The following is a 26,193-nucleotide window of genomic DNA, read 5'->3' as shown; positions in this document are numbered from 1 at the left end:
CAGTTCTCACTCAGGCAAAATTTCTTTTGACATCAGTGAGAGGTTTTGCTTAAATAAGGACTAAAATCTGACATTTGCACTTTCTTTAGGAGTGCATTACAGTGGCAGCTGTTTGTAGATTAGTTCGAGAAGTCCTTTTCAGACTCCACACAGGAATCTCTGCAAGGAACTGTATGTTCAAAAGAGGATTTTTTTTTTTTCAAACAAACATACATGCTTTTCATACCCTGTATAAATAACAGCTGAGTTGACAGGCTGAAAGACTCATCATTGTGCACATGGTACTTTATGTGCAACCCAACTTTCCTGCTAGATAACTGCATAGTTTAAATTAAATCCCAATATCTGCATTGCCCAACAAATGGGAGCTGTGTGGGGCTTCTGGCACTTCGATTTCTTGGATGAACTAGCTTCCTTTTTCAATTTTTATTTATTTTAAGGTGTCCATGAATTCATTTCAGATGATGTAAGTACAAGTAAGAGTTTAAAGAATAATTTTACGGACATGGCAAGCAAACCTTTGTTCTTTAAAATTCCAGTTTTGTGTGTCATTATTTTAACAGATAACACAGCTGAATTCCTTGTTACTCTCAAGTACTCTCATGGTTGTTAATTTCCAGGCAAAATTTGTCCGCAACCCTTTTTTGTATTTAATATAAAGAGACTAACTCACTGCCCCTTGTTTCTTTTTCTTTTCTCTTTTGGGATTTTTTTAAGCTGTTTACATGTGTGAAATAGAAAGGCATCAGCCTCAAGTGTTTGAGAATCAGGACAAGGAGAGTTTCCCTTCCCTGGAAAATCCCTTACCTGCTGTGGTTGGAGTGACCTATGAACTCTGTGCTGGCATTGTGGACAAGCCAGGCCTTTCTTTAGAAGAAATTGCTTGTGAGGAAGTTTTGGAAGAGTGTGGCTATCGTGTTTCCACTGCAGACCTCAGGAGGATCACTTCTTACAGGTAAGTAGCAGCAAGTTACAACATTTAGCATTTCATTGTTTCACAGACTGCTGAAGTGGCCTGAGTGTTCCCTCTTGCCTTGTTTAAGCAGTGTTGGAGGAACGTGGACATCTGAAGGTACCAGACAGGTGTAATTTTTTGCAAGTGAGAGGAGTGTTTACAGAAATGTAAGGAATTAGAAATATATAATCAGTATGATAATTATGGGATTGAATTCCCAGGAAGAATGATACCATTGTGACTTATTCCAAAGACTGTTAGAACAGGAAAAAGTTACACTGGGCTCTTCAGAGTTTGTTACAGCACTAGAAAACAGCCTATCTTTACTATACTGAGTGTTTTCCATCTCTTATTGTTATTATTCAGATTAACAATAGAAACTGCCCAAGATGCTCTCTGATTAACCTTTACCATGATTTTTCAGAAGCATGAGAACCTGTGGCATTAGATCTCTTCATAATATTTGGTCTGTGGTTAAAGCTTCTTTGAATTGGACAATAATTATTGTTACATGTGAAGATTTTGCAGATCTGACTGTCAAAATTATTACATTTTATTTTTGCAGGGTTACAAATAGTTACTGAAATAGTTTTTAACATGTTTTAAAACATTTATTAGGACTAAAGAGAAACATTAATATGTAAGTGGAAAAATACAAAATGTGAGTTGTTGGTGAAAAAAAAAAAAAACAAAGAGAAACTTTGCACACAGCTTTAATCCTATTATATCTCATTCCCAGCTTTTAGTATTGTTATCCAAAATGTATGTATGTTTGTATTTTACAGAGAAAGCAGCAGGTTTTTTACTTTCTTTATTTTACTTGACAACTCCATTGAACTAGGCACTGTCATTGGTTTTTAATTTGGGAATTGAATACAAATCCACAGCTGTCAATCCTGGCAAATGTTATTTCCTGCTGGATTAACAAGCAGTGCTTCTGTTGAGGGGAGGGGGTGAATCACAGGAGCTGTCTTTTACAACTCATTGAAACCAGATTAAGGGTTTGTTCTACTGAAAGAAAAAGTGTCTTCCAGATTTATGAGCAAAAGCTGTCTATAGAATTTCATAGGTTGGGTGACACTGACAGGCTGCTGCATGCAGATATATACATATGTATGTGTATGTATGTATGTGCATACAAATGCAAAGGAGGAAAAGCAGAATACAATTCCTGTAGAAGGTGGGAGATTTAGTGCAGAACTTTGACTCAATATTAATGATTTATATCTGCCTAAAACTCTCTGTGCTTTGGTGCTGATAAATGTCTTTGTATGTTACAGGTGGTTGTTCATTCAGTTGCTTTTTTTTTTCTTAATTGCACTGATTTGTGAAGAGTGTATACAATTGGGGTTTTCTTTGTTGAGACCTTTGCAAAGAGCTCATAATCCTCCATTGTCCATGTGGACACAGCTTTCTGCCCATGGAGATCCATGCTGAAGTCAGAAGGGCTTGTATAATTTTTACATTTTTAAATTAATATGAAAGTTTGAAGCCTCAAAGATGATATTTCACAGGGTTTTTTGTGAAAAAAATGATCTAGTTTTAGGATTTTATTCCAAATATTCCTGTTAGGAGCGTCTTGTTTTTCCTCCAGCCAAGGACTGGCATCTTTCTGATCCTTGAGGATTTGATGCAAAGAAAGGAAGTAATCAGTTCATTTATGGTCTCCCAAGGACATTTTTTTCTGTAATGGCTACACTACATATAAGAATTCCTGGGCTTTTTCTAAGTGCAGCAGGTTTTTCCAAGTGGATTTTGCTGCTGTTTCATGCTGTGACTGTCAATACAAAGCACAGGCATAAAGCATTGCATTAATGCATATGCATGCCATTACAATTGCAATGCATCCTGCACTTGTACTCTTATCTCCCATCCCAGCAATCTGTGTAATAGCTGCTCTGCATTATTTATTGATCAGTGCCCCAGGTCAGAGTTTTGGGGGGCTCTCTCTAGATGGCTCCTCTTCCAAAGATCAGCCTCAGCTGGACTGCCACCAGTTGTGGCAAATGTGCATCTGTGCTTTCTCTCAAATCTGACCATTCTGTGGCCTCTCTTGGAGGGTTTTGGCATTCTGTCTGAAGTGTCCTATCTGTCTGTACCACAAGCAACTTTCCCTTCATGTCTTGCCCAAATTTCCCTTTCTTTACTTCAACACTGACACTTACTACTCTGTCCCCAGTGGACATGAAGTACTTCTGCCCCTTCCACCTCCTTGTTAAAGCATGTTCCCTTTATTTTATTTTTGCCCGTGCAAAACTATTTTAATTGATTTAGTCTTTCTCTTCAGATCATATTTTCTAGATAGCTGATCATCCCTTCTGCTGTCCTCTGCCTTCTCTCCATCTGGTCTGCACATTTCTTAAAAAATTAGTGCCCAAAGTGAAGCACAGTTCTTTAGTGGGGGCTTTCCTGGAGAGAGTGGAAGCATTATTTCCCCTATTCTCACAGATCATTCTTTATACACTGGAGTTTGTTGTTTGTCTTTTGAACCTGATGATCCTTGTGGGTCCCTTCCAACTCAGAATATTCCATGATTCTGAATTGTCATTCACCTCCTGTCGATATTCTGTGTCATCACAGCCTTTGATCTGAAAGCAGGGAGTTGTATTCCTAATGACACCCCTTGCTGGAATCATAATCATCAGAAGGAAATTGTCTGCCTGGAATAAAAGCAGGATTTGAGTTAGACCTGACAGAAGGGCATGAAAAGCCAAACACATCAAATGTAAAGGGAGAAATGGTTTTGGCTAGGGGGGTCAATACATTTCTGTGCCTAATGAATTAAGAAAGATGGAGCATGGACAATCCATAGGGAGAACTTAGACTATGGGGAAGAATTGAAAATGAAAACCTTGAGTGGAAGAAGAGGAAGAAGAGATGAAGGAACAATGCAGAAAAAAATCATAGGCTGAGAACTGAATGGACCTGGGGAAAGTACATTCATTGTGGTAGAGGAGAATTCTATGTAAGGAAATGAGGAAAGTACTTAGACTGTATTCAACTTTGCTCTGTTCTCTGTTCTATAACTGTAGAGGTTAGGGGTAATCTGAAGATAGCAGGGATTTTCCTCATTTATTATCAGGGCCTGTAGCAGTTTGGGGGGATTTTTTTTTTGTGCCTCTCAGCTAAGCTGGAAAGTGTGAGCCTAGTACTGCCACAGGTAATTCATACACATGCAGGTAACCCACTGGACCCCTGCTTAAGCTCTGTCAAAGCTCCCGTGATTTAATACTCATCACATAGAAGTCAGTGAATTAAGCAGATCTCAGACTTAATTACCTTGAATGATCCACAGAGGAGCTGTGGAGTCAATGAGGAATCAGGAGAGAAGCCAGGCGTTGGGGAATTTAGGCCATTTCAGTAAGAATCTTTGGAACAAATTGTTCCAGCAGCAGGACAGTATGGTGTGGGTGAGGGAGGGAGGCTGGGCTGGGGGAAGATAACAAGAAACACAAACATATTTGGAGGAACTTGACTGGAGGAGGACAGAGGAATCACACTTCGAAAATCAGAAATATCTGTTCCTATAATAGAAAATTGCCAGACAGGAGGTGAATTGAAATGCAGATGGTTCATGTTGCTGTGTAGACAGAGGAGGGATCATTCTGAAAAGAATCTCTATTGTTTGCAGCCTGTATGGTGAGTTTAGTATCATCACAAATTTCTACTTTTGTGCTTGGCATCCAGTAACTTCATTTTGGTACTGCAAAAAGGTTGATTTAAATTATGGCAGCAGCTAATTCACTTTTGGAGACTTCAGGAAATGTTGGTGGCTGCTGATGTCTTGAGTTCTTGTCGTTGTAATCAGTCAAAAATAACATAGGTGGTTGATGTGAGAGGTGTAAAGGAATTACCTGATTCAATAATAAAATAACAAAATTCAGCTAATCCTATTGTAGTGTAATTATACACTGAGGGTTCATGAAAGTTGAAGTTAAATTCAACATTTTTAGAAGCTCTAAAAGAAATCTGTGAGCTTCCTTTAATGTTTGGAGGTTTTTTCACAAATACAAATTTCTTTAAGTGAACATCTTACTTTGGACTTACTCATATACCAGATATTACAAATTTTTTTTCTGTCATGGTATCCCTGCAGTTTTCTGATTGAATCCCACGTGCTGAAATTCAGCTGTGAGTTAGTTTCTTAGGTTGTACTTCCAGCTATCTGCCTTGAGACATGTTTTCTTACAAGACAGGGGCAGTGTTGTTTTTGTCATTGATGTTATTGTTGCTATTGCAAAGTATTTTCTTTTACTTCTTGAAAATGATGGTTGTCCTGAAGAATACTGATAAAATTAATTGGACTTCAGTAACACTTCAGAACATCAGGGTAGAGTTGAACCAGAGCTGCTAGTTCAACTTCCTTTTCCCCTCATTACATCTTTATTTTCTCCCAGAGGCTGTAAAAAACTCTTGGCTCTGACCTGGATACAATAGGAGCTGTAGGTTCTCAGCCCCACAGCAAAGAAATCAGATGGATTAGTTTAAAGGACTGACTGTATTAAAATAGGTACTTACTTTAATCTTCCTACATTTGATTTTTTTTTCCCAAAATGTACAAGAAGAGCATTCAGAGAATTAATATTAGATGTTCCAATTACTGTGCCATGGCTTTTAGCCTCAGTGCAATGAGGTGAAAATGGTTTGTATTCACAGGTTTTTATGTAGAAAGAATAATAGCCTTGAAAATCTTAGAGTGCATTATAATTAGAAAGATCACCTGCTAGTACACCTGTTGGGTGATGGCATAATGTAATATAATTTTATGCTAATTACCTCTGTGCTTTTTTCCTGCACCTGCTGCTCATAATGTCAGAACTGTACAAAGGTCCTGAGAAGTGACAATAGGAGCTGCATGTCACTGATCATCAGTTTACATGTTGCATGCCGAAGTAGATCTTGATTTAAGCATAAATAACAGAGATTTGTGTCACATTTATTTGTAAACACGAATTATGTATTCACTCTATACCCAAATTTTGCATCCAGATGGCTTATGTCTTAGAAAAGGATATATTTCTTTCAGGAATTTGGACATTCACTGTGTAAGATTAAAACCAAAAAAAGGATATATTTCTGTGTTGCTAAGAATGTTGATTGTGTATAGATTTTATATTTGTTTAATATTAACACATTACAAGAAATTTAGCTTTTAATTGCTGTCTGTCAGAAATCTGAACTAAAGTCATAAGTCTTCACAAGGATAAATTAATTTATTTGTAGCATCTTGTAGCAGAGGAGAAGATTATAAAATACTGTTTATATTCTCATACATGTTTGTTTCTTCAAATTCAAAATACAGTATTTACAAACATTATACTTATGAATGAGACAAGTGGCTGGCATAGGCGAGCACCCAGACATGAGAAAAAGGCAAAGCAAATCTGAACCAAAGCTTTGAATTTTGGCCCTGATTAGCAATGTGTGTGTGGACATGCACACATGTGCACACTCATTGTGAAGAAAAAACTCACTGACTGTTGGCAAACTCAGTCTCACTTGTGGCTTCAGACACTACTAAACCTTTTTTTTTTTAAGCCATAAGATACTGTTTCCCACTTCTGATAAAAAATATATGTGCTGTATCTTTATGCTCATGAACTTAGGACAAGTGAAAAGTCCCATTTTGTGAGCTCAGTTTCGAGCACTGTGTATTTCCTCGTGCATTTGATAAAAGGGAGCAGTTAAACAAAGGCTTTGTGGTAGCTGATATTGCTGTGTTTCAAAAACAGATTGGAGTGACAGTCTGCCTCCTGTGTTTCCCCTGGTCTGAGGAGGAAGTAGATGGAAATACTCTAATTACAGCCTCCCACCCTGGGCAGGAGGGGAGAAGTGCTTCACAGTCATTCTGCAGAAGCTCCTCCTCTGGTGTGGCATTGCCTAAAAGTGTGCTGCCCAGGGCTTTAAAAGCCATAGCATGATTTAATCTCACTGTTTGAGTGTTTTATTCTAAGTGAAATATGGGAAGGCAGCACACAATCTTGTTTTGATGTGTTAAACTTATATATAAGTTACTACTGTGATAAAAACCATACGACTTTGGTATCCTTGCTTTGACATGCTTACATTCCTAGACTTGCTGTTGTCAAAGGTAATGGAGGTTTCTAACTGTCTGAAGCAATGCAGAAAGTTCAGTTCTAATAGAGTTTTGGGGTTTAAAATCTCTCTGTTGAAATTACAGGGCTTGTGAGCTAAAGCCCTAATGGCTTGACAAGGATATTTGTGAGCTGTTAATTGGAGTGACCATCAGCTCCTCAGAGGAAACCAATCCTCAGGATGAAGAGGCAAGGAAAAACGAGTTGTGTTTTGTGTAGATCATTTGCCTTTGTCCCACAGTGGCACAGAAGCCAAGCCCTGTGCAGACACATCAGAATACAGCTGGAACACCCAGCTGAGGTCAAGCCAGGCTTAGTAGGTCTGGGTCAGTGTGAGCCATGACCTGCTGGGTTTGGTGCTAAACCTGGACTGACACTGAAGCCTGAAGTCTCACCATGGGCTGGTGCTGGGCTCAGACCTGAGTTCAGACCTGCCCACCCTCCCCCAGCCAAGCCTCTCCTGTCCCAGGAAGGCACCTTTATCAGCAAGGTGGCTTTCCCAGGCTGAAACTCATCACTTGCAGTCCGGGTGTGCTGACCCCTGTGATTTCCACAGATGCAAAGCTAATGAATATAGCTGTAATCTGTTAATAAGTGACTCATTTCAGACCATGGCAAAAGTGTTTTTATTGTAGTGGGGAATACTGGGGTAAGGAAAAGTGTATGTCACAGATGAGGGATAGAAGAAGATTGTAGCAGAAAGAGGAGTATAGACAGGATTAAAGGCACATCAAAATTCCTTAAGCAGCATACTCAGAAAGTGCTGGTAATTGTGCAAAAGCAGAGAAAATTCCCAGTGACAGATAAACCTGAAAGCACACTGCAAACATAATATTTCCTGTAGCCTATTCACCAGTCAGACCCACTTTCTCCCCCTGCTCTCTTCCAGTGCCCAACATCACTGAAATGTACAATGTTTTGCAAGGTTATATGGAAAATCACTTTATTACTTCTACCTGAAAAGCTTCAAAGCAACAAACCTAACTTCTGATTTCTATAAAAGCAAAAGGTACTAAGACAGACAAAATGTGAATAGAATTGATTTTTGTGCAATTTTCTAAGGACAAGCAGGATACATTAGCAGTCTGGAAATGTCGTGAAAGACATCAGTAAGCAATGCTGGAGAATATTTAATTTAGTAAAGGGCAGTCCATGTGGATCTATGCAAAAATTATCAACTGGCAATGTAAACAAGAGCATTTAGAGAATGAAATAGCAAGTGAAAAAAGGTATTTGCCTCTTTTAAGAAAAAAGTATATTTCTAGATCTTTCAAGTTGTTTCTCAAACCATTGAAATGGTCTTTTAGAATCAGAGACTAATGGAATTTTCTGAGTTGGAAGGGACCCACGAGGATCACTGGGTGCAGCTCCTGGCCCTGCACAGGACACTCCAAGGGTCACACCCTGTGCCTGAGAGCCTTGTCCAAAGCTTCTTGAGCTCTGTCAGCCTTGGTGCTGTGCCCACTGCCCTGGGGGGGCTGTTCCACTGCCCAGACACCCTCTGGGTGAAGAACCTTTCTCCAGCGTCCAACCCAAGCCTCTCCTGACTCAGCCTTGTGCTGTTTCCTCGGGTCCTGTCGCTGCCACGGGAGTGAGGACATGGCTGTCTGTCCCTCTGCTGCACCTCATGAGGATGTTGAAAGCAGAATCCAGCACTTGCCCATGCTAAACTCCATGTGGGTGGTGATTGCTCCTCTCTTAATTCATTGAGGTCTCTCTGCCCTTGAAGGAGTCAACAGCTCCTCACAGTTTATTATCATCACATTGGGAGGAACTGTCAGCTCCCTTGAGGGAGACTAGACAACAAGTTAAAGCAGTGAATATGTTTATAAATAACATCCTGCAACAGTCTGCAAAGTCACCATCTCAATAGTGAAGGAGTTCTAGGTAGGCTTAGAAATGTTAGATTTGCTGGTTTGGGGAGGAAGGAGTAGAATAGAATGTATTGAGTATTAATACCAGTATTCTTTAATTTCACATATAGCTTGGAAGTTTTTATTACTTTTTAGCTAATATCTTGTGGCAAAGTTACACCAAAGAAGAGAAAGTTAGGTAATCAAGTAAGAGAGAATGACCATGTGGGTATGTCCTCCTTTGAATATGTATTGTTAAAAATTTTTGTTTGCTTCTGTGGTTAATTATACGCCAATAGATGTGAAGAAATACCATAACTTTGGGCATCTTAACAAAGAAAAGACCTTGATGTCCAGGACTTTCATCTTTTCAAGTATATTAAGTGTAGTAGCTACTCTTGATATATTTATTTCATAACAAGGGAGTATCATGTGAATAAGTACAAAGAAATTACACCATATGGAAGTCAGTCCTGCTATTTGAGCTGTGGTGGCAAGAGCTGAGTCTTACAGTGTAGCACCTTGGAAATTGGTTTTCCTTTACTTTAGAGAAAAGATGTGTGGAAAGTGAACTGATTTCACAGCTGTAGCTATTTCATAAGGAAATGGTCACAGGTGCTATAGAAGGAGATTATGCTGTAAATAATCAAGCCAGAACGTTCTTGTAGAAATACTTCTTATATAAATTTGCTGGTTTTGCATATAATCTTTATATAATATCAAGTGTACATGGAAATACTCAAGTTAGGATAATTTTTGGTCTCCAGGTGGAGCACCCCAGAGGACGGTGTCAGACTTGACACTCATAATAAAAAAAAACCCAAAAAAACTACAAAACAGGATATTAAATATGTTATACACAGTCCTGTGTTTTTCCTGGAACCTGTGGCAACCAGCAAACTGCATTGTTTGTATTGCAAATTTTACAGTTGGTTAAAACATGGATCAAAACCCCCAGTTCTAGCACTGGAATAAAGTGATGAGCACAGAATGAAAGAGGTCCAATATCAACCTTTAGAGTTCCTGAAAATGCCAAAAATGGTCAAGTTTCTTTACATAGATGTACAGGAGGGGTCCTGGAGTGGTGACACATCTTGTCCAAAGCCAAAGAATGCATCAGAAGTAATTTTAGGAAAAGAATTCACCGATTCACTCCCTATTCAATATTTTTTAAAAGTGTATATTGATTTAAGAAACCAATAGTCACTATTAGAAACCAACTTCTCTAGTTCTCTAGTCACTGTTAATTCCTCAAACAAAGTAATTGCCAATGTTCTTAGAAAACTGAGAGACAAATGATTAATTCCTGCTTTGGGGTGTGATGTGTGCTGGATTAACTGAAAGATTTAGTTGACTAATGGTTGGGTAAATCTGGATATACACTCTTAAGATCATAACACTGCTACAAATCTGAGAATCCTCTGTATGTGTAATAATATGGAAGCTAATTTTTCATCTTGCCCTAATGCCTCATTCATAGTTTCAGTGAACTTTGTATCCAGATTTAATGTGAAAAGTCGCTTGTAATCATGTGAAATGAAGAAATTGCAATTACAATGTGAATATTTTCTTGGAAGGACTAAATGAGTGGATTATCTACTTATCCCTTATTTAATAATACCTAAATTAAATAGTCCTAAGGAAATAGAGGATTAACAAATAAGAAGTATAATACACAGCAAGCAGTCTAGCTGAAGAAAGACTACATAATCTAAAATATCCTCAACTAAATCCACTGAAGCAAATTTAGCAGGGAGACTGAATTACTTTGGACATGTGCGTGCTTACAGTGGTCCATTTGGGTCAGGGCTAAAGTTCAGGAAGGATAGAAAGGGAGTCTCAGACTGCCTTTCCCTTCTTTACCTATCCAGTCCATGAGTGGAGGACTCCAGCTGTGAATGGACATAATCCTCTTAAGAGTAAAAAATCTAAATATTTGTGTAAAAACAAGCAAACAAATGTAGCACGACAGCACACAGATAGACTGGGGAGCTTCCTCCTTTTGTTTGTGCATCTCTGTGAGTCATCCTGCAGTTTGCTCTCCCTGAGGTCAGCTGGAAGAACTTCTGTTGACTTCAGTGTGTCTAGGACCACAGTTCACCAATACAAAATTTTTTTCTTTTTTTATTTTATCCCAAAATCACATATTTCCAAGGAATACATTTGAAGATGGATCTATTTTGTATGGAACTATGTTCAAAACTGTTGATATTTCTGCTTGAAAGTTGCAATCAATTTCTGTTTCAATAATTCTGTCTCACACATGAAGGGCCCAGGTTTCCATTCCCAGCTCCTTGATGCCTTCTCTCTGTCTAAACCAGAGTTTCCTCTCTGTTTTTTTCCAGGTCCGGAGTTGGTGTGACAGGTTCTAGGCAGACTTTGTTTTATGCAGAAGTAAATGACCAGATGAGAACCAGTGGAGGAGGTGGCCAGCCTGAAGAAGGAGAGCTGATAGAAGTTGTGGAAATTCCTTTAGGAGAATCCATGAAGTTTGCTTATGATGAGACTTTCCCGAAGACAATGGGTGTCATCTTCAGCTTCATGTGGTTCCACAACAACATAGCACCTAAACTACCCAAAAAGTAAAGCACCATGATTTTAAGGAAGGCTTTTCAGCTGGTGCTGTGCCTGCAGAAAGCTGCAAATCTGCCTGCCTCAATCAACTCAACTTCTCACAGGACAAAGTTTTCTTTAAATAAACTTAGAAGTATAATCTGAATTAAAATCTTCACACAATTTCCATTATTAGCAAAACACTAACTGGAATCGCTGGGGTTTGCCTTGGAGAGGGAAATGTTGATTTTTGTGCAGTGAAAAACCAAATGTTGATTTTTGTGCAGTTAATTGAATGTGTCCAGATCTCCTTTCTCACAGCACTGTTTTGAGGAGCTGCCCAAGCCCTCAGCACAGCTGCCCCAGGAGCCTCTCACCGTGTCTGTACATACTGGCAATGTGTATTCATTGTCAGTTTTGATATTTTTTTGAAGAAAGCAGCAAACCTTAATAGTCACAGATACCTTAACAAGGTTCCTGAGTTCAGCACAGCTTTCAGGGAGCAGCTTTCTCTGTGTGTGTGGCTCCTGTGCAGAGGAGGCCTTTGCATTTCTGAACATGCAAAGCTTTATTTCATAAGCAAACAGTAAATCTGGAAATCCTGCTAACGTGTCACTCTGACAGTGCAGCAGCTGTAAGGGGATGTGCTCCTGTTTGTTCCCATCACAATGCTGGGCAGCAGTGATGGTGATGGAGGGGTGAAGGATGGGGGCTTCTGCTGGAACACATGCTGCTTTGTTTGCTTTATGGGCAATAGTTGATAAATCAGATCAAACTTTGTCCCCTAGAGCAGGACCAGAGAGGCCGAATTCTTTTAATTTGACAATGAGGTGATTACCACAAGGGATTGCTCTGAGGTTGCTGTGGTCTCAATTTCCTTACCACCAAATGGGAGGACTGGGACTTACCCCTCAGATAACACTTCTTGGAATCTAATGATTGGAAGTGCTTTATTGTGATTTTATCATCATTTGTGCAGTTTACATGAAAGCCTGTGCAACCTGCACAGACATCCTGAGGAATGGCTTTTTAAATCAACATCTTGATTTAATAATTTGATTTAATTTGATTTAATAAAGTGGTCTAATTAGAACATATAGTACTTGTTCTATCAGTGCAGTTTGGATGTGGAGTGTTTGTCATGTGAAACTGTTAAGAGCATGAATGAAACAGAATGAAGTCTGGCAATTTAATTATGCACTGGGTTGTGTTATTCACTGACTTAATCAACATGCCCACATTATAAATGCCTCCAGGAGTACTGAGGTGCTAAGTGTGTTTAGAAGAGAACTGCAAATATGCAAACTCGAACTTAACAGCTGAAATAAATGCAGCAGAGGTGTCTGATGGTGTCCAGTGGCTGATTTTAAATCACTGCTTATCTCAATAGATGTATAAATTAAAAAGTTTTTTTTTAAAAAGGGCATTTAGAATTGCTGCTTGCTGGTTCTCCTCCTGATAGGGAGGAAAGGTCCTTAGAAAGCCACTGAAGAAGAAGCAGCCTCTGCCTGTGGAGTCAGGCTATTTGTGGAAGTTCAGACACAGCTGTGTTGAGCTGGGCCTGGTCCATGGTGAGTCAAGGGCTGAGTTATTGTGAGAAGCAAATAAATTCTGTCTGTCTGATGTATTTACATTGGAAGGTGTTTCAAGGTGGGGTCTCCACTGCTCTGTCTAGTACAGTGTGTCCTGATTGCTGCTGAGGCCTTTATGAACTACTACAGTCCATAGAATAAATAATGCCTTTTATTCCAGGCTGTAATAACCAAAGTTTCTGTTTTACTCCACCAGAATTGCTGGTCACACAGTAGCTTGTGTGCATACATGTCAAAAGTCTTTTTTCTGTATAATGCAGAAATTGGGAAAAATAAAATATTTTGCCCCTCTAAGGCGCTGTGACTGTTCCTCAATGTACCAAACCTCCCTGGGGCAGTACCAGGCTTGCCAAAACCTGGCCCCAGGTCCTGCTCCTGCCCAGGGGTGGGGTGAGAGCTGCAGGGAGCTCACCCTGTGGGAAGAAGGGAACGCGTGGCAGTGTGGAGGAAGCCACAGGGGTGGCAGGGTGGCATCAGTGCTCTGCTTGCTCTGAGGTGACCCCAGCAACACAACCTGCAGGCTCCAGAGTGTTTTAAGCAGTTGAAACTCATGGATAATAGTGATGGAGGGCAGTGGCATGAGCTGGGCATTCCCTCAGCATCCTCCTGATGCAGGCAGCCAGACAAGAAGCATCCCCAGCTCCCAGTCTGCTCCTCCAGGGCTCTGCTGGGCACACACCCACAAACTCCTGGGGGGCTGCAGTGCTGTGAAACCTTTACACCCCAAGGGATGCTGGAGTCCATCCCTATGCTCTGCCTCACCATCCCTGCATTGTGCAATTTCAAACACACAAAACAGTCACCAGATTACTTCCATTTTCTGCCACAGTTTGGGAATTTTCCACAGAAACATCAGTGCTGAAAGCTGTGCATAAAGCAATGGGGGATCTGGAGTTTGAATCTGCAATATTAAATATAAATGTGTCTTCCACCTCTTACTTTTTCCACGTCAGTTTTGGTGGGAGATTTTATAAGCAATTATAAAGGTTTGAAAATGTGGGACAAAGGGCTTGGCCTTGTTAGGTTTTTTTTTCAATACAGTAGATGAATCATATTTATAAAAATAAAACCAGAACAATTCAGATGTCATTTAACTCATCCGGGCTCATTTCAAAGATCCTAATTAGAGCAAATCCAATATACATTGGCCAAGCCAGGCAGGGAGAAAGTTCTTCTAATGGAATCTCACAATCACATCTGCGTCTTTGATGCATCCTTTGGATGTGCCACCACACATACATCCATGGAGGGTGGACAGCTAGCATAAAGCAGGGTCCCCATTTGCTGCTAATGAATTCTGGCTCCAGCCTGCAGAACTCTGAGCTGATCTCATCCCACCATCCCCATGAGATCAGCATCTTTTATTGAGTACAATTGAGTGGTCCACATTTATAACACAAGTCTTAGAATCTCTGCTGTCTTTACGAAGTGACTTTGAGATGCAGAAATAATCTAATGAACCCGAAGTTATGACTCAGACTTCTAATGAAGCCTGGAATGATAAAATCTTCAATGCAGTGTCGCTGTCGGGCTCGCTATTGGATGGCAGAAGAGAAGGCACCAGCACCTTGCAAGTACATGGATGTAGTCTGGTACTGCTCTTTGTGACCCTATTTGTGAAGTGGCTGCAAGCCCTGAGCTGCTCCCGGCTCTCACGAGCAGAGATGTGATTAAAACGCCTTCTCTAAAAGGCTGTCAGTGTAAACAAGCGAGCTGAATCGCCCCGTGGGGTGCGGGATTCCCTGGGGAATGCGGGGATGCTCCGCCGCCCGCTCCCTTTCCCTCTCCCCCTCCCTGATCTCCATCCCTGCCCCGGCCAGAACAGCGGCGCTCCCGGCTCCCCGCAGGCCCGGCCCGGGGCCAGGCCAAGGACAAGCGAGATGATTGCTCCTGAAATACACGTGCCGACCCGCTGGACAAATAGGATTTTTGCTAAATTAGGACAATTGCCGAGCACGCTCCATCCCCTGGCCGGGGCTCTATACATAGATGAAAGGCACACCCAGTTGTGCAATCTGTTGCAATGGCACACCTGGTGCTGTCTGCAAGTCTATTCACAACCGTCAGCAGGTGCGACGTGGCCTTTGTGGCCATAAAAGTCTGTCTGGGCCGCCCCTGCTGCGCTCCCTGCCCGCGCTCTGCCAGGGGAGGCTGTCACAGATTAATGCGCTTGTTTGAAGCCGCTGGGAGCCACAGCCTGAAGCTTGCAGAGGCTTCAGGGGGATCAGAGAGAAGCCTGTGCACACAGGAGGGATTTGCAGCTCCTGTCTTGGTGGCTGTGCCTGGTGGAGGTAACAGGCAGGGCAGTGCTGCTGCCTGAGCAGGGACAGGGGACGAGAGCAACCTGCCCCATCATGGCAGGGGGGTTGGAATCAGATGATCTTTAAGGTCTCTCCCAAGACAGTGATTCTAGTGATCCTGTTTCTGCAGCCCCAGGGATGCTGCCCAATGACTCTGGCATCAGGTACCAATGATTTGCAAGCCCTGTTTGGGCTCAGCCTCTCCAAAAAGGGATTTGCTTGCTTTGCTTTGGGATGCTGCATCTCACACAGCACAGCATTAAGCTGGAGCTCCAAGACCTCAGCCCCACACAGCACAGCATTAAGAGACCTCAACCTCACTCCATTGACTTTCATTATAGGAAGGATGCCATGGACTTTGGAGTAGCTTTTCAGCAGGAGTTTTCATTCCCATTGGGTCATGCAGGATTTTGCTTGATACAAACAAAAAAAAAGGGGATGCTCAAATCCCACCCTGCTGCAAAAAGTACTTCTCAATTTGTCTAATCCTTCAGAGCCACTCTCACATTTTAATTGGCAATGCATTTTTACAAGGACTCAAATGCTCCCGAGATGAATCATGAGGGAAGAGAGGAAGAATTCATAGCAGCTAAATGGCCCAGATTTGTGGTGCTTGGAGCTCTCTGGCCTGCCTCAGGACTGGCTTCAGTGCATTTCTCGTAATTGGAAATACAATCAGATCCATATTAAACCCTGCCAACCATGGCCTGTATTGCTCTGCTGCTGAAGTGCTCAATATCCTGTACTGGCTTCACTCTCTAATAAAACATTCAAAGCAGTGACGCTCAGAGAAACCCCTTTTGGACCCTTGGTTACAAGGAAAAGGGGCTGGGAATGGGCAATGTGGGAATGTCTGTCAGCCACCATCATTAACAGTGGCCCTCGTGCCCCAGCTTCGTTAACAGAAAAATCCCTGGGCTCCTCCTGTGCCCACCTGTGTGTCAGTTCTCGGGGTATGGGTTGATGGGTAGAGCATTCAACAGTGAGAAAAGCATGATTTGATCCTTTTATGACAGCAAAATGTTGCTGTGTGGGGGAAGCCCCTGGGGCTGAAGCTGTGTGAGAGACTGACTCCTCCAAATGATGCCATCTCGTGCATGTCCATCATGAACACAGCCTGGATTTAACTCTGTTTCCTGGGACTTGTGGAGAGGGACTTGGGGGAAAACAAAACAAAACAGGTCAGTTTGTTAATTCCCTGACAATAACCCCAGAGGGACATCTCACCTGGCCCTAGGTGCCATGGAAACACCTGATGAGCCTTGCCCCGGTGCTTTGGGGTGTCTGGCACAGCACTGGCCCCACCCAGCCCTTTCCAAAGTCCTCAGCAGGTGACGGTGGGCACGGATGGTTTTGTGCCCTGTGCTCTGTGCCCTGTGCTCTGTGCCCTGTGCTCTGTGTCCTGTGCTCTGTGCCCTGTGCCCTGTGCTCTGTGCCCTGTGCTCTGTGCCCTGTGCTCTGTGTCCTGTGCTTTGAGCTCTGTCTGTGGCCACCACCTCCAAAACCACCCCAGGGGCTGGGGCAGGGCCAGGGCCATGAGAATCGCTGTGCTCCAGCCTGCTTGTCCTCTCCAGCTCTCCTGGGGCTGGGGATGGGGACAGGCTTTGGGCCCAGGGTCACCAGTGTGGTTTGGTCACCAATCCAACGTGTCTGGCCGGAGCTGGTGAGTAAAAGGTGAGTAGAAGGTGCCTCCATCTCCTGCCCAGCGTGTGGGTCCCTCCGGAGTCCTGTCTCCTTTCGTGGGGAGGGGGTGTTGGGGAAACACTTGCTCGTGCAGCAATCGCTAAAATAACTGTTCAAGGCACAATCACGCTCTTGAGAGTGCTAGAAACAATTTAAGAAATGTTCTTGGGGCGAGCGGAGGGCGCTGTGCAAACAGCGCGGCGGGGCTGGTGCGAGGGGCCCGCCCGGCCCTCAGGAATGCGCTCGCCGCGGCGATAACCCACACGCTCCTGCCGTAACCTCCTTCCTTTGGTCCTTCACGCTCCCCCTGCTCCCACCCTGGCGTTTGGAGGGTCTCCTCTTGCAGTAAAATCAGGGAAACAAAACCAGAGTTTGTGCCACACTTTCTCCAGCACCCCTTTTCTAGTCACTATTAACGCAAAAGACTTTGGGGAGACTTCAGCACCCCCCATGGGTCTCCGCAGAGGCAGAACCTGGGGTTTGCTGCTCCACAGATTCCCATTTTGAGCAGGCTCTCAGTGAGAGCTCGCTGGCCTGGCTGGGTTTGTGCCACAGCCCGAGTGCTGCTGACCCTGGAGCTGCAGCAGGGATGCAGAGGCTTGAGTTACAGCCATCCATCAGCTGCTCATCCACTTGCCAGCCCCACTGCTCTCTGCCATCAATCATGTGCGAGCCCCAGGGTGAGTTTGCAGCCTGGTTGTTCCTACTGTGGCAGCTTAGCAGGGTGTCAGCAGCACGGGGAGCCCCGAGCCTGCAGGGTCTGAATGCAGCCACAGAGCTGGGACCTTCCATATCCACAGCAAACCTCCTGGGTCTTCAGGAATGGCATCAGGATCTGTCCTGTCTCTTCCTATCATGGCATGAGGTAGCATCAGGGCAAAGCAGCCAAGATCACATTCAAGGTTTATGCTTAGTCATGGAAGTGCTTCAGAAAACCCCATTTGCTGGAGTGAGCAACCTTTTGTCTGATATTTATGCAGTATCTGTAAAGAGCAGGGAGAGAGGTTTGCAACAGGCTGCCGGGAAAATAGGGAACAGGGTTAGGCTGGTGCAGGGTGTGTATGAAAATTGCACAGCCTCAGGCTGACCTCCAGGGCAGCCACAACCCTTTACATCCCTGACCAGCTGATTTTGTAAAGGTGGAGACTGTCCCATCTGCAGCAGCAGCATCATTTTGGGCTGCCCAGAGCTGGAGCAGGACATGGCCAAGCCCGGTACCAGCTTTGTACTCAATGTTCTCACCTGCTACATCTTCCCAGTCATGCTGCCAGCTTCATTTTTCCAAATGGCTTTGTTTTACCACTAATGTCTTTGTTCAAGGTAATTTTTTTACTGCTATTTTTTATTTGTTTTATTGCTCCTCCACACAACCTGATCCCAGCCTCTCAGACGAGCGCAGTCAAAATCACACCAATACATCACCATAATCAGATCTGATTGCAGGGGCTCTCTGGGAGCCAAGGCACTGAGGGAAGGCTAACAGGCTTATTGATCACAACAGAGCAGCAGGATTTAGTTCCTAGGTGGACTCTAACATGTCCATTTGTTTTTTCTCACTGGCAAAAGCAATGTGTAAATATTCTGCTGTTAATGATAGGTTTGTTCCTGGTTAATAAATGGGGAAACAAAAAGATCGAAGTGAATGTCTTGCCTTCTAAAGCCTGATCCTAATGCCCTGTCCTTTTTCTATCAATCAAGGCTGATTGGTAAAGCTTTTTAATTCAAGTCTCTAAGCAGGATGATCAGCATTTACTTAGCTAGTGTTGATTTCCACTTGACCAGGCTGCTCTGGAGAAAGGTATCACCTCATGGTGCAAACCCTCTTACAAGGGATAAAGAAACTGAGACCAGGTCCCTCCTCCTGGTTACCGAGCAGCTCTGGGTGTGGGTCAGGGCCTGGGGGTGCCCAGGGGCTGGGCAGGCTCCCAGTGAGGACTGTGGCTCCGAGGGCAGAGCACAGGGCAGCTCCTGTGGCCCCAGCCCAGCTGTGGGTGCTGGCTCACGGCAGCCCAGCCCCAGCCCTCCCTTCCCAAAGCCTGGCTCCAGGCACGGTGCGTGGCCTGGGACTGAGTCCCAGAGCTGCTGCAATGTAAAACAAACCTGGCAGCAGGAGCCTGCAGCCCCTGGCACATCCCCCCTGGCTATTTTTAGCTGCTTTTCCAGAGAAACAAGGCTTATGCAACCTGCCTGTGAGAGCAAGGGCTCTGGCTGCTGCTCACCACGGCACCTCCACCTCATGGATGGGATGGTTGCTCCAGGATGAGTTTAACAATGCCACTGGAGAGGGCAAGCCCATGGAGTTGCAGCACAAGCATCCCACAGAGCTGGACCGTGAGCTCTGCCACCCACAGGGTGATGAATTTCTCCCAGTGTTTCTTCTGTCACCTGTACCTGAGCACCCAGCCTGGGCTGCCTGGCAAGCAGAGAGGGGAGATGGAAACATGAAATGCAACTAGGCTGACATTTAACAAAATTACTCATTTTTGTGAACTTGTTCGCTTACAAAACATGTTTTTCTGTAAAGTCCTATTTCTGAACAAGATGGGAGAGGGTTGGAGCTGAGAGTGGTGGTTTGGGATTGCAGGGCTGGTGCTCCCAGGGCTGGTTTTGCCTCACTGGCTTCGTAAAGCACATCCAGGATGTGCATAGAGCACTGCAGAATTTACACAGAGCATTTACACTTGATACAAAAAAGAGGAACTTTTTTCCCTCAGGTACTATGTTTAGATATTTTTTGTGTAATAAAACTTTGGTTGTCTCTTCAAGAAAAGCAGAAACTGCTGAATCCCTGGGAGCAGGGGAGTCTGGAGCAAGGCAGGACCACTCTAAATGTTTCAGGGGGCTTAGGACCCATCTCCAGCCAAGATTTCCATGGCATGAGGAAGCCTTCAGTTCTTGGGAAAAGCTCACAAGACTGTTTGGGCAGTAGTCTGATGAATTTTGACATATCCTACTGCTACAGCCATGCTCCAGCTGCAGATATCCATCCTATTGTAGTTCAAAACAAAACCAAAGATCTTGTCTGCAGGACAGCAATCAAAGGCAGCTTGGGTCATTTCATAGCCCCTCTTGTTTTGCCAGCCAAGAGCACACACTGCCATGAAACTCCAGACTGAGCCATAGGGGTGACACAGGGGAGTTAACAGGAGCCACCTGTGCAGGTTATGAACTGTTTCCTTCCCTTTAACCAGTTTTGGGCCAGCTGGGTCATTCTGAGGTACAAGGAGCAGTGCCTGCCTCTTTGTGCCACCTGGAGATGTCAGATCCCATGCAGCAGCATCCAATACAGAGCAGCTCAAGAGTATTCCAGGCCATTATGCAGTGCTCAGCCCTCCCACCAGCCATTTGTATGCAGGTCATGGGGGCTCTAGATCAAACAAATCCTTCTAAAATTTTGGACAAGTGAATGCCAGACAATAAAAATGTTAGACAATTGTTCTAAGCATGTGTGTACATTGACATTCCACTGATACAAACCACATTATTAGGCATAGACAGAGTATTGCACTAATGCTATAAAACCAACCTGAGTTTGAGTACTCAGAAAGCTGCTTATCTGCTCCTTTGGACTAAGAAGACCCAATGCCTTTCAGTTATTAAAAGGGCTGAATTATGTCTCAGTCTAAACTTGGAAGTCAGAGAAGCCCCAGACCTCTCCAAGACCTCTGAAGGAAGTAAAGCCCTTTAAACCCCAGCTCAGCTTTTCAGAGAGAGCATTTGACTCCAGGAGGGATCCCTTGTTTGTTTGTTTCCTTGTTTGCTTGCTTGCTTGCTTGTTTGTCTCCAGCCAAGCTTATTCTCAAGCAATTTGCACTGACACCCTTTATGAGCTTGGGCTTTTCCAGAGCCTCCAGGAAGGTCCCATTCCAAAGGACTGTGCCCTCCCAGGTGAGGACAGATGGATGTGCAGGGAGCAACTCAGCACCAACCCCATGCTTGTGTCCATTTGACTCCCTCCCATCATCAAGCCACCAAACAGCCTTTAAGAAAGGACATTGTTTTCACCAGAAAATTTGGAGACTGGGAGGCTCAATGTCCAACCTAATGACCATCCTAGCAGCCCTGTAATCTTAGAGGTCCCTGCATCAAAGGCAATCCTTCCACTGGCAAGCTGTGAAGGCTTTGTAAATCCAGTGTGTGTTTGTGGAACACCAGCCCTGGGTAACAGCCAAAGTCCTGAAGGTTAAGGGATGATATGGAAATACAGCAGACCTCAAGGATACTGGATATATTTTCTATTTTCAGATTTATGTGCCTGTCCTGGCATGTGTTTTTCGTCATGTCTACAGCATGAGCCCTGTATTTGACACTTTAAATCGAGGAACAAAGGACTGTAACTGTAGAGGGGACTAAATTGAATTGAATTAATTTGTTTATCCTGCAAATCAACATCTGCTCAGACCTATTTCTTTCAACTCTGAAGTTGTCATAATGGAATATTTTGCCTTCTGCTCAGTCTAATTATAGATGCACAAGCCAAAAGCTCTTAATTTTGCTCACAGCCATCAGTATCTGCTCACAGATAAATGAAGGCTCTTTCTCAGGAAGGTGTTTTCCCCAGTGAGTTGTATGTTGGTACCTGTCTAAGGGGATGGTTTTGCTCTGAATTAATTGAAAAGCTTCTTTTCAGCACTGATGAAAACCATTACAGAACAAGATCCCAAGTGATCAGGTCTGCTCAAGCAGGGATGGGAGGAAAGTTCTCAGAGGCACACAGCTCTGTCATCATCACTCTGCAGTGCCCAGGAGATGAACTTGTGCCACAGTACCAACGGAGCACCCCCTACACCTGAAGGCCCAGAAAGGATCATAACTCCAGAAATATCCAGCACAAAAACCTTTCCTCCACCCTCATATCACAGAACCTAGAATGGTTTGTGTTGGAAGGGACCTTCAGGATCACCCAGCTCCAACCCCCCTGCCATGGACAGGGATACCTTCCACTAGATCAGGCTGCTCCTAACAGCCTGATCCAACACTTACAGCAATGTGCCATCCAGGGATTTCTTGGCAGCCTGTGCCAATGCCTCACCACTCCCACAGTGAAGAATATGCCAGGGAGGCTCCTGCAAGATGGAGGTGTCCCATGGGGCTGGTGAATGCCCCCAGCCCAGCACAGACAGGGCCACAGGTTCAGTGGCATCAACTCAGTCAGGTGCAGACTTGTCCCCACACCTTTGCTGCAGCAAGTGTGGTGTGACCTTACCAACCACAGTGGCATTTCTGATCACCTCAGACTATACAGAACCTTTCTGTGCCACCTCCTAAAGAAGCCCAGGTGCCCCATGCTGTAATGATAGAGAAGTGTGGTTTAATCTTTCAGGTTTCATCAATTTTCTAAGAAATATGAGGCATCCCCACTTCAAAAGGTCTCTGAAAGCAGAGGGGAATTTTCAGCTGCTCGTTGATGGAAATTACATGGTTTTATTTGCCAAATCGAGGCTAAACCAGGTTGGATGCAAATAAATACAGCTCTGTTGTTTCCAGAGAAGGATCTCTGTTGACTTACCCTACACAGAGAGATAGAATGGCTTTTCTTTGCCTTGATTGTTTTGGCACAGCTCCGTCTGCAACAGCTTACTAAGAACTGTCAACACCAAAATCCAGATCTGCTATCGAGTAAAATGAGCACTTGCTGCATTTCCAGGCCTTCTGACCACAGACCCTACCAGAAAAAGGACATAGGGATAGAAATGTGAAGAGAAACCACTCTTCCCTCCCTCCAGAGCTGTACCTGTCTCTGAGCTCCCTACAGGACGTTTTCTGGTCAGGAAAAGGTCTCCAGCATCTGTCAGTGGCTGCTCCCAGTGCAGTCCTGCCCTAAGGCTGCTCAAGATGCTCAAGATGCTGTCTGCCTGCCTGCTGCTGCTGCTGCTTATCAGCAGCCCTGGCTCGAGGCTACCCCAGCAGTGCATGGCCATTGTTTCCTCTGTAGAATTGCAGAGTTGGGTACATCAAGAAGCTTTTTCCAGCGTTTCATATTCTCAGCTGGAGATTGCAAAGTAATTAGCTCCCCTATCTGAAGTTATCTTGAGCACAACTGGGGCTTCTTTAAGTAAGGCTCATTTAAAAAGAGCATCATTACCCTCACACAGTTTAGAGTTTTTTCAGAGAGGCTTGAGGAGGTGAAGAGTTTTTGCCCTTAAGTCACAGATTTGAGTGCTTTTCTCTCCTTTAGAAATATGGCCTGGAAAACACAGTTGCCAAAAGCAATCCCAGCGTAGGATCTGTATTGGCTTCCACAGAGGAGGGGTCAGGATGGATGTTTGACTCCTCTCCATGTGCCTGCAGCACCTTCCTTACCTGCTGTCTCTGGATCCTCTGTCAGAGTGGTTGCCTCAGAGGTTTCATCCCTGGATATGATACATTGGACCAGAATTTATGGCAAAAGTTTGCCATTTAAATATAAAGATAATAAATTTTAAAAAGTCCCCTGAAAATTAGCCTACCCATTTATACCAGGTAGCCCAATTGCAGGTTCATCCTCCAGAACCCTTGGAAAGGCACAAGACCCTGAAAGCAAATGCAGGAGTTGTCCAGATCCTGTAAAATGCAGAATAGGCAGCTGGGGGGCACTTAGTGCTGTAGTTAACAATACAGCAGACTCTGCCTGGTAAATGGGCACAAGAGACCCAGGACAAAGGGACATGGCAATCCTCCTTGTTCCTCCAGACACTGGAAAATGCATTTCTCTGACCAGTGCCTGGGTGGTCTGTTCAGTTGGATTTTAAGTTCTAATGAACAAGGATAAAAGGTATGAAGTTGAGCAGGAATGTGCCTGGTGAAACCCTGGCCTATGCCAGAAAATCCACAAGTTTTTGCAGGGCCAGGATTTGACACTGTGCCAGCTGGCCTGTGTCTGTACTCCTGTGCTAGGAGAGTGGCAGTGGCTGGATGGAACTGCTGTGCCCCAAATATCTGCAGGACCTTCTCTGCAAGTGGCACAGGCTTTCTCCAAGATGGAAGCCTGAGGAAAGTAAGGTAGCACTGAATCAGAATCCTGCCCCAGAGACTGAGCAGGAATTTGGAGCACTTGAGTAGTCCATCCCCAAAGAATTTTTTCTAGGTCTGACTCTTCTCCTGGTGCATGCTGAGACAGGACTGTGTGAATCTGTAATCAGGGCTGTAGACATGATTTAAGGCCCTATAATATGTATCTCACTATCACATCACAATGCTTTGAATTGAGGAGCTCCAAGTACTGTGTTTTCATGCATGCAGCCTGCATCTCAGATAACTCACACCACTGTAAAATAACTGTCCTTTCAAACAAGTCCTTGGCTAATCTGCAGCCTCAGATAACCCAGGGGTCACCCCAGAGTATCAGTTATGTGTGTGGGACCATGGGGACAGCATGGCAAGTATCCACTCCCTTTCTTCCTCAAAGCCCCCACCATCCCTTCCTGCTCCCACCTCCTTCCCACAAAATGCCAGGATTCCTGCAGTCCCCATCTCCCTTTGGTGTGCAGCAGATGTGAGGTGTGACAACAGAGCCAACAGCATCTCAAGCTGCTCACAGCTACCTCCTGGTCCAGTTTTGTTTCTGCATGTAGCTGGTGCTGAGCATGGACCATTCCAGGGGCTCCAAGGGACAGTCAGTGGGGTGGCAGCCTGCAACTGCCAGCAGCTCAAATAGGGAGGGTGGGAAGATGGAAAAGTCACAGGCTGGACCCCAAAACTGTGCTGAAAAACAAAATAACTAATTCTTTTTCTATTGCTTGTGTTGCCTTCTCAGAGATAACTCTGTCCAGATGATCTCCCTGAGTATTTTTTTTTCTTATTTCCATTCAGAGTGCAGACAGTGGAGCCTTCTTGATGCAAATTTCCACTCCAGCCTACAGAAGCTTGGCAGAGAAACTGAGCATTTACAGGGATGCTTGCTGCAGCCAGGAGCCTAAAATTAGACCTTTAACGCCACTGCCAGCACCTGAGAGGTGACCTGGTTTTCAGAAGTGGGGGGAAATGTCAAAGCCTGGTCCATGTATGGCTCAATGCTCCATGACAGCAGCTGAGTCTGCAGCTGCTCCAGATCACCTGCTTGAAGCCTGGTCTGTGGCAGTCAGGTCTGCAGCACAGAAAACCCAACTGCCCTCTCCTTAGGGGACCTGCCTGCAGAGCTGTGTCATCTGTGGCAAATTTATTCACCCACCTTGCCTCCCCCAACCCCTTCACACTCACAGAAATGTCTGATCGTCCCTTTTAAGTTCTGCTGTTGGACAATATGGCACATAGGTTCATTCTGCTGACGAGGTAATGGCATCATGTACTTGCAAACATCAGCTCATGGGCATTTCCCAGGCTATGGGGTCTATTTAAAACCACAAAATGTATATTCCAAATGAGCCAAGGAATAGCTCCCTGCCCAGCAGCAGTGATGCTGCTGGGTGTACACAAGGCCAGCCAGCTTTGGCAAGACAGTGTCACATAAAACCTCTTTTAAAATGAAACCTGTGTGTGTATCAACTCCCTTGCACGTGCTGCACCTTGGGGCCTGTGTTTGTTTTTGACCAAGGTCATCACATGAATTATATCCTCATTGCAGGGTTTGTTAGAAAGGTCTTTGAAAGCAGATGGGATTGTGAAACACTCCTTTACTACACCTAATGCATTGCAAATAGCAGTGAAAAAACTGACAGCAGGCTGGAATGCTGAGAAAATAGCTTTGCTAAACTAAAGTGTTTAAAATAAACTTTAATGTTGTTGATTTTAACCCATGTCGGGAAGCTGAAGCAAGGAACATTCTTTCTAGTGTAAATGAGTTCAGCTTCAAGTCTCTGTAAAATTGAAAAAAGCCACAACACGGGGAGTAAGAATTAATCCGTGAAAAACTGGAGATGTGTGAGCACGTCAGGAGAAAATAAACACAGGGTGGGCATCCCTTAACACTTGCTCTGCTTTTATTATTTTCTTTCACCAAGAAATATGAACATCCTAGCTAATGCTATGTGCTCCAGCTGGATGAGGGATGCAGGTAGCCAAACCTACAATCCACTGTCCTTTGGGCAGGGAGAGTTCATGTAAAGGTTGTGCCAGGCAGAACCAAAGGGCCTGTCCTGGAAGTGAGCCAGGAGCCTTCCAGAAAACATGTTTTAGGAGACATCTCTTTTGGTTTCCATTACAAAGCCACCTCCATGTCTTTGGAAGCTCCTGTAAGTGCCACAG

At 44.1% G+C, this 26,193-nt stretch overlaps 1 protein-coding gene across 2 annotated transcripts in view; it reads left to right on the top strand.

The window, feature by feature from the left end:
- NUDT14 (nudix hydrolase 14) overlaps positions 1 to 13,339 on the top strand; it is a 60,430-nt gene extending 47,091 nt beyond the window's left edge. For both annotated transcript variants that reach the window (XM_058027182.1, XM_058027183.1), the window contains exons 4-5: positions 718 to 955; positions 11,249 to 13,339. In XM_058027182.1, coding sequence (XP_057883165.1) covers positions 718 to 955; positions 11,249 to 11,489 — 479 coding nt within the window. In that variant the 3' untranslated portion in view covers positions 11,490 to 13,339. The remainder of the gene's footprint in view (positions 1 to 717; positions 956 to 11,248) is intronic.
- Positions 13,340 to 26,193: the final 12,854 nt, after the last annotated feature.

Source organism: Melospiza georgiana, chromosome 6 (assembly GCF_028018845.1).
Source record: "Melospiza georgiana isolate bMelGeo1 chromosome 6, bMelGeo1.pri, whole genome shotgun sequence".
NCBI lineage: Eukaryota > Metazoa > Chordata > Aves > Passeriformes > Passerellidae > Melospiza > Melospiza georgiana.
Note: the sequence above shows the minus strand (reverse complement) of the source record. Positions and strands in the feature narration are given on the sequence as shown.